The sequence below is a fragment of the Antedon bifida genome, chromosome 10 (assembly GCF_963402885.1).
Source record: "Antedon bifida chromosome 10, ecAntBifi1.1, whole genome shotgun sequence".
Taxonomy (NCBI): Eukaryota; Metazoa; Echinodermata; class Crinoidea; order Comatulida; family Antedonidae; genus Antedon; species Antedon bifida.
In genome coordinates, this window is record NC_136235.1 from 14,378,753 (window position 1) to 14,391,674 (window position 12,922).

General features: G+C 36.5%; 1 protein-coding gene and 1 non-coding gene across 2 annotated transcripts; one reads left to right on the forward strand and one right to left on the reverse strand.

Moving 5' to 3' along the window:
* Window positions 1–8,190: 8,190 nt before the first annotated feature.
* Window positions 8,191–8,272, reverse strand: Trnas-aga (transfer RNA serine (anticodon AGA)). Its single transcript has one exon. It is a non-coding gene; the product is annotated as a tRNA-Ser (tRNA).
* A 309-nt stretch (window positions 8,273–8,581) lies between these two features.
* Window positions 8,582–12,645, forward strand: LOC144854903 (centromere protein X-like). Its single transcript, XM_078712919.1, has 5 exons — window positions 8,582–8,639; window positions 9,279–9,330; window positions 10,360–10,413; window positions 10,720–10,808; window positions 11,220–12,645. The coding sequence occupies exons 1-5, from the start codon at window positions 8,601–8,603 to the stop codon at window positions 11,232–11,234; spliced, it is 249 nt and encodes an 82-aa protein (XP_078569045.1). The 5' UTR covers window positions 8,582–8,600; the 3' UTR covers window positions 11,235–12,645.
* Window positions 12,646–12,922: the final 277 nt, after the last annotated feature.

The window sequence follows — 12,922 nt, forward strand, 5'->3', positions numbered from 1 at the left end:
TTTCTTTTAAAAAGAATAATGGCTTTTAAAAATTATTATTACGGTATTTATATTGAAAAACTTGGTGCGGCGCTGTTTCTCGTGGACTTACTTTTATAACGCGTCACAGTTTCCATGCCTAAACTACGCGCGCGTAACGTTACCATAGGCTCGTACACAAAGTTACCAAGGAGGTATGGTGTCAACAAACCTTATCATTCTTTCTAAGCACGCTGGAAAGTAACTTATCTCAGTGATTTTTTAGTTCAATATTCGATAAATTATACTCGAAAAGATTTTATTTCATTACGATGGCTGAAAATAAACAATCAGTTGATAAACTACAACAGCAAAATGAAGAATATCGGAAAGAAAACGTGAGTAACGAATGCTTAATTTTAAGCGATAACTTTTAAGAAGGTACTGCGTGAAAAAGGAGTGTTCGATCGTCTTGTTGTGCGAACGAGTTGTAGCCTATAGTCAGGGTGTATTTTAATTATGTCAATATTTTAATCGATCGACACAAATGTAAAATTTGTATTAATCATGTCAGTCCTAACACTATTTAATCATTTTATGGTTTATTAAGAAGCTGTTGTTTACGATGTTTATCTTATTTATTGATAGGCACGTCCATCCTCTCCATGGTGGCGTCGCTTTTCACGGTTCCGTAGATTCTTTAACCGTCGCAATAGACGACAACAGCAGGTAAGCTAACCGTTTATTCCCGATCATATTGTAATTTAGCCATACCAATACATAATTATTATTTTTTTAATATATAAATATATATTTGTTTGTTATCCAGGAGGTTGTTTCCAATGAAGATTCGAATGCCGCTACCACCAGTAGGCCTACTAATGGTCAAGCTGTTGCAAGTACATCGTCAGCAGCTAGATATACTACAGTTGGAAGAATTACTAAGTCTGGTGTTAAATCATTCAGTAGAGTGGAAGAAAATATTCCTGGCTGTGAGAGCCCGACTGCTCGACGCCGTCGAAGGGAAGAACTGAAACGAGAAAGAGAAGTCAGAAAATGGGATGCGCTTCAGGTCGAAATTAGAAACGTAATGGGAGAAGATGATGATTTCTCAATTGGTATTGCGTCATCTAAACGCCCACCATCCGCCAAAGCTGCAAATGTTGATGCTGTCAAAAGCCCTGAACTATCAACTGCTTCGGAGACTTCTTTGGAGGAGGAGATGGACAGCACAGTATCACAGACATCAACAGGAACTGATGCAGCCACTTCCAATGAAGAAGACAAGCCAAAGAAGAAAAAGAGAGGAAAGCTAAGTGAAGCTTTTAGATTGGCACGTCTCACCAAAAAAGCCAGAAGTAAAAAGGTTAAACCAAAAATGGTGGATGATGAGACACAGACACTCAAAAAAAAATTGACAGAGAGCGGCACAATGACACGTTCATTTGAAATGGCAGACAAATCAGTAAACACCAAGGAAGTGAAAATGTTGAGCAAATGTGTACAGGCAGAACGTGAAGTGCGAGCCTTCAACAGCATTGACCACGTATCAGCAAAATTGACAGTTAATACAGAGAAAACGGAAGACCACGAAAATTTGACAGTGCACACCAACACACTGGATTCCAATGATGACGAAAAAGAGGAATCGTTTGACTCTTCCGAAATAAAGAAAGACATCAATGAGCTGGAATATTCCACATATTGGGACAATGTAAGAATGTATTGTGATGACGTCACCAAGGAGGATAAAGACGCTGTAGTACACTTTCTGGAAGATCAAGAGGATCCAAGTGAAGAGTATGATGTAGATGCAAGTCCTCTAACCAACGTTGATCAACAACTTAATTCCATCGTCACTCTCAGCAAATGTTTGATCCAACAGGTTGAGCGAGCAAGATCAGACTGGGCTAGAATTTGTCAGAATCCGGTTCCTGATTGCCATGGATTGCATCGAGGCGAAGTTCTTGATTTAATCGCCTCAAAGCTTAGGCGTGAATCCAGTCGACGGATGGAAATGGTTTCGTACAACCTGCAGAAAATGAACACGGTTCAAGACCAAATTGACGACGTTCGATTTGATCAGGAGTGCTATATGCGAAGACTACAGAACATTTGTGGTATGACGGTCGAGTACAGACGACCTCCTGTTGTGATAGAAAATAAACCAAGTGGAAGCGGTCAAAAAACCTTTGTAATTAGAAATAAACATAAATTGCGAAATGTTAGTAGAGTTGCAAGAATCATGGAACCAATAATGGAGGTTGAAGAGCTAGAATAGACAGTTTAACTACGCAGAGAGTAACCTTTTCTAAAAGTGATTGAAAAACATGAATTGAGTTTTATTGCATCATAATAACTTAATGCTAAACACAATGTCCAGCAGTGACCAGCAATTTGAACTATTATGACGCAATACGAACGCAATAGCCAGACGTACAACGAACGCAATAGCCAGACGTAAAACGAACGCAATAGCCAGAGGTACACAAGTAACGCAATAGCCAGAGGTACACAAGTAACGCAATAGCCAGAGGTACACAAGGAACGCAATAGTCAGACGTAAAACGAACGCAATAGCCAGACGTACACAAAGAACGCAATATGCAGACGTACAACGAACGCAATGGCCAGACGTACAACGAACGCAATAGCCAGACGTACACAACGAACGCAATAGTCAGATGTATAACGAACGCAATAGCCAGACGTACAACGAACGCAATAGTCAGTCAGACGTACAACGAACGCAATAGCTAGACGAACAACGAACGCAATAGCCAGACGTACAACTAATGCAATAGCCAGATATACAACGAACGCAATTAGTCAGACGTACAACGAACTCAATAGCCAGACGAACAACGAACACAATAGCCAGACGTTCAACGAACGCAATACTGTTGTTAGACCTACAACGAACTCAATAAAGTATTGCGTATTACGTACACAAAGAACGCAATAATCCAATATGCAGACGTACAATGAACGCAATGGCCAGACGTACAACGAACGCAATAGCCAGACGTACACAAGGAACGCAATAGTCAGATGTATAACGAACGCGGGAACGAACGCAATAGCCAGACGTACAACGAACGCAATAGTCAGTCAGACGTACAACGAACGCAATAGCTAGACGAACAACGAACGCAATAGCCAGACGTACAACTAATGCAATAGCCAGATATACAACGAACGCAATTAGTCAGACGTATAACGAACTCAATAGCCAGCAGACGAACACAATAGCCAGACGTACAACGAACGCAATACTGTAGTTAGACCTACAACGAACTAAATAAAGTATTGCACAACAAGACCTATGAAGGGCGTACACTGGTGACAGACGAACGAACTCAATTTCAGTGCAATAACCGATGTTTTTAACACTTTCTATTCGTATACTGTGATTTGAAATCACAACTACTACCAAACGGATTCTTATCAATTACTATTAGCAATTTAACCGTCCAATACGACATAATAAATATTGAAATGTATATATAATGTATCATGAGTTTTATTTACCTGAAAGTCTTTTAATGTTCATGTTAATTTTGGCAGCACACTGTTTCATGTGTTTGAACAAATACACATTTCATACGAGTCAGACGAGATAGTCATAAATCATTTACGAACAAGACTAGAAGAAAGTTTAAGCTTGGACACACTTAATCAGCGTCGATAATACACAAAGCTAATTGATACATTATATATTTTGTACCTCTTGTGTAAGTAGTAATGTAAAAGGTACAATACAGAAGATAATAAAACAGTTGTTTATCCAGATTATCTGATCCGTAACTTGTTAACACTACTAAGGGATTATTAAAATTATTAGTGTTGTGCATGCAATATAATTATTTTGATTCATATAGTTATTTTATATAGCATCGCCTTATATAATTTCTTTTAAAAAGAATAATGGCTTTTAAAAATTATTATTACGGTATTTATATTGAAAAACTTGGTGCGGCGCTGTTTCTCGTGGACTTACTTTTATAACGCGTCACAGTTTCCATGCCTAAACTACGCGCGCGTAACGTTACCATAGGCTCGTACACAAAGTTACCAAGGAGGTATGGTGTCAACAAACCTTATCATTCTTTCTAAGCACGCTGGAAAGTAACTTATCTCAGTGATTTTTTAGTTCAATATTCGATAAATTATACTCGAAAAGATTTTATTTCATTACGATGGCTGAAAATAAACAATCAGTTGATAAACTACAACAGCAAAATGAAGAATATCGGAAAGAAAACGTGAGTAACGAATGCTTAATTTTAAGCGATAACTTTTAAGAAGGTACTGCGTGAAAAAGGAGTGTTCGATCGTCTTGTTGTGCGAACGAGTTGTAGCCTATAGTCAGGGTGTATTTTAATTATGTCAATATTTTAATCGACCGACACAAATGTAAAATTTGTATTAATCATGTCAGTCCTAACACTATTTAATCATTTTATGGTTTATTAAGAAGCTGTTGTTTACGATGTTTATCTTATTTATTGATAGGCACGTCCATCCTCTCCATGGTGGCGTCGCTTTTCACGGTTCCGTAGATTCTTTAACCGTCGCAATAGACGACAACAGCAGGTAAGCTAACCGTTTATTCCCGATCATATTGTAATTTAGCCATACCAATACATAATTATTTGTTTTTAAATATATAAATATATATTTGTTTGTTATCCAGGAGGTTGTTTCCAATGAAGATTCGAATGCCGCTACCACCAGTAGGCCTACTACTGGTCAAGTTGTTGCAAGTACATCGTCAGCAGCTAGATATACTACAGTTGGAAGAATTACTAAGTCTGGTGTTAAATCATTCAGTAGAGTGGAAGAAAATATTCCTGGCTGTGAGAGCCCGACTGCTCGACGCCGTCGAAGGGAAGAACTGAAACGAGAAAGAGAAGTCAGAAAATGGGATGCCCTTCAAGTCGAAATTAGAAACGTAATGGGAGAAGATGATGATTTCTCAATTGGTATTGCGTCATCTAAACGCCCACCATCCGCCAAAGCTGCATCAGTTGATGCTGCCAAAAGCCCTGAACTATCAACTGCTTCGGAGACTTCTTTGGAGGAGGAGATGGACAGCACAGTATCACAGACATCAACAGCAACTGATGCAGCCACTTCCAATGAAGAAGAGAAGCCAAAGAAGAAAAAGAGGGGAAAGCTAAGAGAAGCTTTTAGATTGGCACGTCTCACCAAAAAAGCCAGGAGTCAAAAGGTTAAACCAAAAATGGTGGATGATGAGACACAGACACTAAAAAAAGAGTTGACAGAGAGCGGGACAATAACACGTTCATTTGAAATGGCAGACAAATCAGTAAACACCAAGGAAGTGAAAATGTTGAGCAAATGTGTACAGGCAGAACGTGACGTACGAGCCTTCAACAGCATTGACCACGTGTCAGCAACATTGACAGTTAATACAGAGAAAACGGAAGACCACGAAAATTTGACAGTGCACACCAACACACTGGATTCCAATGATGACGAAAAAGAGGAATCGTTTGACTCTTTCGAAATAAAGAAAGGCATGAATGAGCTGGAATATTCCACATATTGGGACAATGTAAGAATGTATTGTGATGACGTCACCAAGGAGGATAAAGACGCTGTAGTACACTTTCTGGAAGATCAAGAGGATCCAAGTGAAGCGTATGATGTAGATGCAAGTCCTCTAACCAACGTTGATCAACAACTTAATTCCATCGTCACTCTCAGCAAATGTTTGATCCAACAGGTTGATAGAGCAAGATCAGACTGGGCTAGAATTTGTCAGAATCCGGTTCCTGATTGCCATGGCTTGCATCGAGGCGAAGTTCTTGATTTAATCGCCTCAAAGCTTAGGCGTGAATCCAGTCGACGGATGGAAATGGTTTCGTACAACCTGCAGAAAATTAACACGGTTCAAGACCAAATTGACGACGTTCGATTTGATCAGGAGTGCTATATGCGAAGACTACAGAACATTTGTGGTATGACGGTCGAGTACAGACGACCTCCTGTTGTGAAAGAAAATAAACCAAGTGGAAGCGGTCAAAAAACCTTTGTAATTAGAAATAAACATAAACTTCGAAATGTTAGTAGAGTTGCAAGAATCATGGAACCAATAATGGAGGTTGAAGAACTAGAATAGACAGTTTAACTACGCAGAGAGTAACCTTTTCTAAAAGAGAAAGTGAATGAATTGAGTTATATTGCACGAACGCAATAGTCAGACGTCCAACGAACGTAATAGCCAGACGTACAACGAACGCAATAGCCAGGCGCAATACGAACGCAATAGCTAGACGTACAACGAACGCAATAGCCAGACGTACAACGAACGTAATAGCCAGAGGTACACAAGTAACGCAATAGCTAGACGTACAACGAACGCAATAGCTAGACGTACAACGAACGTAATAGCCAGACGTACAACGAACGCAATAGCCAGACGTACAACGAACGCAATAGCCAGACGTACAACGAACGTAATAGCCAGACGTACAACGAACGTAATAGCCAGACGTACAACGAACGCAATAGCCAGACGTACAACGAACGTAATAGCCAGACGTACAACGAACGCAATAGCTAGACGTACAACGAACGCAATAGTCAGACGTCCAACGAACGTAATAGCCAGACGTACAACGAACGCAATAGTCAACAGACGTCCAACGAACACAATAGTCAGACGAACAACGAACTCAATAGCCAGACGAACAACGAACTCAATAGTCAGACGTCCAACGAACGTAATAGCCAGACGTACAACGAACGCAATAGTCAACAGACGTCCAACGAACACAATAGTCAGACGAACAACGAACTCAATAGCCAGACGAACAACGAACTCAATAGCCAGACGAACAACGAACGCAATATTAGTAAGACGTACGTACAACGAACTCAATAGCCAGACGTCAACGAGCGCAATAGTCAGACGAACAACGAACGCAATAATCAGACGTACGTACAACGAACTCAATAGCCAGACGTCAACGATCGCAATAGTCAGACGAACAACGAACGCAATAGTTAGTCAAACGTACAAAACGAACGCAATAGTCAGACGAACAACGAACGCAATATTCAGACGTACGTAAAACCAACTCAATAGTCAGACATCCAACGAACGCAATAGTCAGAAGTACAACGAACGCAATAGCCAAATGTACAACGAACGCAATAGTTAGACGTCCACGGAACTCAATACTGTATAATTATATATTAGCACTGGGGTGAGGTCTCCCCACTGGAGATCAATGCTTTCATAATGTATTTTACTGGTCTGTAAAGGCCTAATTGGAATAATAGCACCTGTGTGAATAAACCTGTCTGTCAAATCATATAATATAGTGATGTGCGTTGAAAATCTATTGTATTATATATGCTGAATAATAAATATAAATATAATTATTATATTTAAATCAAAAGGCAACTGAAAAAATTTCAGTGATGTGGGTATGTGGCTGGATCTCAATGGAGATACAAAATAAAATAAGCAAAAATGTAGCTAAAGTACAAAACGATAAATAAACAGCCAGAAACATTTTCAGAGCTAGCTTTCGGGCAACACTAGCCCTTTATATAAAGATACCAAATTAAGACAAAGTGTCCTTCATCACGAGTGAGCTTGACGACGATCTGAAGATTAAAATCATGTATGTATCTTACATGAAGTACCTATATTTCTCCATATAAATAAATAATTATTTCTTCAGATAAGTATAATATTGTCTTCATATAGAAATAGGTATTTTTCCCCAGAGAACCGTGTCTTCATAGTAAAGTAATCTTTATTTTGTGTTCCTTCGGCTTGTGATCACATGTCCACCACCCCCGACTTTTAGTTCACCTCTATTATATACTATACTAGATATGTACACCCATATCATACCAGACTACGACGATTTAACCAAAAAGTCATAATGACATAATAATTAATATTTTAATAAAATAGAAAAATGCAAAACTCATTTAGATGACTTATAATACTAGTGTTTTCATATATAAAACGAAATCTTCAGGAAACCAAATCGTAACATGATATTATAAAGGCTCACACATCATAAAATAAACAACTGTTAAAAAATGGCAAAATAAAAGCATTGTTTGTACCGTTCAGTTAGAGGTAAATTTTGAAAGAGAAATGAAATGGATTGCACATAGAAAAAATATAAACACAACTAATGTATTAATGTATAAATATAAAAAAATGATTTAAAAAAAGTTCGTAGTCGGCAGGATTCGAACCTGCGCGGGGAGACCCCAATAGATTTCTAGTCTATCGCCTTAACCACTCGGCCACGACTACTCATCATAATTTGCTCATCATTGTTTGTTATTGTAGTGTTGACGGCTTTTGTATGATTTTTTAGTTAGAATTTAGAGTATTTTATACTATATACTATATATTATATTTTATTAACATAATAAAGACATATTAGGGTTAATAAATCATATATTATTCGGCATCTTATAAAAAAATAATGAATATTACGACAAAAGCCACTCTCCGCTGTGTCTGACCAATCATCGAACGTCGATCATGAGGTAGAAGGTCGGAGAGTGACATCCTTTGACACGAGGCCGGAAGTCAACTACATTGAGAGAGTGCGCGAAACTTTGAAAACAAAACAAAAATGGCAGACGAAGAAGAGCAGGGTGCAACATTCAAATTGGTATGTAACATATATGTATGTAACATATAGTGTACCTTCTTATATTTCTAATTTCGTTATGTATTTTCTAGGCCTATTAAAGCAGCTGTGCTTTGTTACTTTGTATATTGTTAGTAGAGTAGTACTAGCCTAGGCCTAGTAGGCTAGCATTTCCAGCCTAGCTTAGCTAGCTATAATAGTGGGCCTCTAGCTAGTTAGTAGGCCCTAGCTAGTAGTGTAGTATAGGCCTAGGCCTGGTACTACTATACTCTAGGCCTGCCTACTGCTAAGGGCCAGGTCTAGCAAGGCATAAGACTAAGAGGGCCTAGCTAGACGAGGCGACTTAAATTGTACGTAAAGACAGGCCTAGGCTAGGCCCTAGGTGTATTTATAGGCACACAGCCAGTTTCGAACCTAACTAGTACTAGTACAGTAGTACCTAGTAGCCTACTAGTAGTAGGCTACCCTAGTTAGGTTATCCTGGTTCAGATCATGTGGAAATTATTACCCTCTGTTGCAATTTCAGGAAACCAACATACTTAAGCCAAATGATGTTATAAATTGATTCTTATTTAATAGGCTAAGGCTAGGCCAAAGCCATCTCCTATATTATAATACCAGAGATCTAAATATCTCTGACAGTTTATATTTTTTTTGCAGTCAACAATTGATAAAATTCTACGAATGCACTTTACAGATGGAAAAACAAAATGTAAGTAGGGCCTATACCATAAAATGCCACCAACCAACTAAGGCCATTGAAATTATAAATGAACTTTCTTGTTTTTTGCATATGGAATGTATCAAAAACACAAAAGGCATTTAAAAAATGTCCACACCTCCACCCACCCACCCCATTTGAAAAGTCTTGTGGCCGTATTCACCATTCACCATACCATACACTTAAAATTAAATAAGTCTCCTATATAAGTGAATAATTTAAGGGAAGTACTTACATATTTATCGAGTTAAGTGAAATACTTAATATTTAAGGGAAATATCTCACTAAAGTGTGATTGGTGAATACTGTTCAGACCTATAAATGTATGGTTTTGTATCATATAGAGTGTACAACTCATCTGAGGTCTGAAACTGCCTGTGAACATTGAGTTCAATATGGAAGCTCATGTTACAAGATACAAAAGTAAAATACAATAACTAACCAATCAAATTTATTGAAACAGAGCCGTAAAAGTTTTCCAGTCTGAACACTGCAATGCTAATTAAAATGAGAACTCACTTTATCCCATGATGATATAAGACCATAACATTGTAGGTCTGAAACTGCCTGTGAACATTGAGTTCAATATGGAAGCTCATGTTACAAGATACAAAAGTAAAATATAATAACCAACCAATCAAATTTGTTGAAACATAGCCGTAAAAGTTTACCAGTCTGAACACTGCAATGCTAATTAAAATGAGAACTCACTTTATCCCAAGATGATATAAGACCATAAAGTTGTAGGTCTGAACATACCCTAAGATTTTTTGAATTAGCCATGGCTATCCCCTCCGGTATCATCCAGTACAACAGGAAGTCAAGAAGATAATAACTTAACTTATTTTGTATTTTTTAGATGTTTTTATATGAATGGTTGTTCTACCATTTTTTTGTATTTAGTGTTGACGAGCAATGAATTTCCTTTTTGAGGATCAATAAAAGTTATCTTATCTTTAATATCTTATCTAATATTCTACTACTTCATAATAGATTGCACATTTTCTTTCTTCATTATAGTGAGTAATGATGCTGTTAAATTATGTGTTGAATTTCTCAGAATATTTTCAAAAGGTAAAATTAACTCATTTATTTATACACTATAAAGCTCTGTCTGCACTATCCAAAGTTTGACAAAAAAGTGTGATATGCCCAAATATGTTAGTAATATGACCACTTTTTTTTTGTCACATAAAGTCTGATTGTGTAGACAAACCAAGGTATATTATTAAAATTTAATTTTAAATGGTGAATGATTTTTGGTGTCTTTTTTGACATTTTATTACATTGTATTTTGTGCAGTGCACGCACTGTAATTTCCTCTTGTTGTACGATGAATAAATGTTTGAGTTTTGAGTAATTATTGTGATTATTGAACAGAGGGTGCTGGGAGAAGTGCAGAACAAGCTAGTTCTGAAGGAGCAGCAGTAGTTGACATACAACACATGGAGAAGATCTTACCACAGTTAGTGAGTACAACCATACCCATTATATCCTCAAGTTATTATCCCGCTTCAGGTTTAATCCCACCCCCTACTGTATGTCTGATTTCACAAACCGGCATATCCCCTGGTATAGTCCCAGTATTGACTTTTGATCTGGATGTAGGCCTCTCTATAAACAGTTCTGATAAGTTTTTACAAGAAATGCTTACCAATATTTTTTTTTTCTGAACCAGTCTTTCCCCAGGATAGTCCCCCCTAAAGTTGGCTCAATTCGTGTTCTAAGGGGTGGGGTTATACCAGGGGGTATACGGTACTTACTGTTATCTAAATAATGTACTATCTAACTGTATCAAAGTACACAACAATTTAAATTAAATTCAATATTTGTTTGTGTTATATGTTTCTAACTTTCACCTTTGTTGATTAATATTTTAGCTTCTAGATTTTTAACCAGTTCCTAAAGGATAATTAGATGAAGAACATAAGTTGACTGAAAAATGGCAGAACCCATACAACAGTACAGCATATTATCATGGCAAGTAGGGGCTACAAATTGTTAATTGAAACATGAACAACACACTTTCTTGGTATAAATCCATAATATAATATTCTGCAATGCTGTGTATTAAACAATTTGTAGTAAGATATCCTAAGCAACTGTATGGAACAACAGTCTAGTATTTACTATTCAAAGTACCCTCTAGCCATTAGTGAAGGAGTCTATTAAAACATTTTTTCATGAGGTTTAGCTTATCTATTTTGTATCACAAGGCTCGTCAAATGTAGTATATAATGTATATATATATAAAAAGAAAACACTTTAGATGGGTATCTGTGTGACTAATTTGCTTCTTTTATTTGCACATAGTATGTACATATATATATGGCACTGGCAGTGACACTTTTGGGGGAAATTTGGTTCTATACCACTAGTATAGGATAACAATGCAATATTATACAAATATCGAATGTTTATGTGATACTTGCCAAAATACCAACTTTTTCATTATATGTTCCTATTCAATTTAAAGTGTTTATTGTCATTTATTCATCTTATTAGTATATTAGTCTTATTCAAATCTTAAACAAAACACATTATTCTTGCATTTATGAAAACATTATCTTTTCTGTGGGTAGGCTACCAGATCCAAGCAATTCTGATAATGTTTTAGGATTTGTTATTAAAATAAAAAATTAGATCATAACTTCATTTTGTGTTACATATTCTAATAATGGGTACCAGATCAAATCCTCAATGGCTCTTGATTTAGCCTCAAAAGTGTTATGTTACCCAAGCACATAAGATAATATAAAACTGAAAAAAAGTGAGTCAATTGATAATTCTTATGTGTGATTGCAGTGATGAGACCGACATTCAAAGTCAGTACAGATCTTTGTGTATTAGAAGCAACTCACTCAATCGCAAATTTATGAAATGCTCTACCAATGTTAAATGTTGTCTCTTTAGATCTTACTGTATTAATATGTATTGTGCAGCCCTTTGGTGTAACTATCGTATGAAGACTATTAGATCTCTTAATGTATGCTACAATAATGCTCTGCGCCGTATACTTAATGTCTCTAGAAGTAGTAGTGCCAGTGCAATGTTTATTGATCATGGTGTCCCTTCCTTTAATGAGTACATGCGAAAATCTACCTATGGTTTCATGCAACGTATGTTGAATAGTGGATAACATCCTTGTTGCTTGTGTTTGCAAACATATGCTCCATAACTCCAAAATGTATTGTAGGTGGAGAAGCATTCTATATACTTAAGTTTAGAGTTTACGATTTTTCTTTTTCTGTTTATAAGTTTATTAATATGGATGATATTTCTAAAATAAAAAGAAATTGAATTGAATTGATAATCAGGAATCTTTGTGTTGAGGTTTTACATTTTTATTGTAGTTTGCGAAAATTATCAAAAACAATATTATTTTGAATAATTATTATTTAGTTTTTGTCTTGATTGTGTTATTGATGTTACTATTTTCTTGTGAATAGTAACATTTATTAAAAGAATGCAAAACAAAAAGTTAGTTTAATTGCTTTGTGTATTTGTTAATAATAGAAATTTCAAAATAAACCTTTAAAACAAAATTAAATCTACAGCTGCTTACGTCTGTGATAAACATTAA

What these genes read in the sequence shown, in the direction of transcription:
- LOC144854903 (XM_078712919.1), top strand. Translation starts at nt 8,601, where the DNA reads ATGGCAGACGAAGAAGAGCAGGGTGCAACATTCAAATTG. An exon ending in AGGGTGCAACATTCAAATTG is followed by an intron (nt 8,640 to 9,278) that starts GTATGTAACATA and finishes TTTTTTTTGCAG; the next exon opens with TCAACAATTGATAAAATTCT. An exon ending in TACAGATGGAAAAACAAAAT is followed by an intron (nt 9,331 to 10,359) that starts GTAAGTAGGGCC and finishes TCTTCATTATAG; the next exon opens with TGAGTAATGATGCTGTTAAA.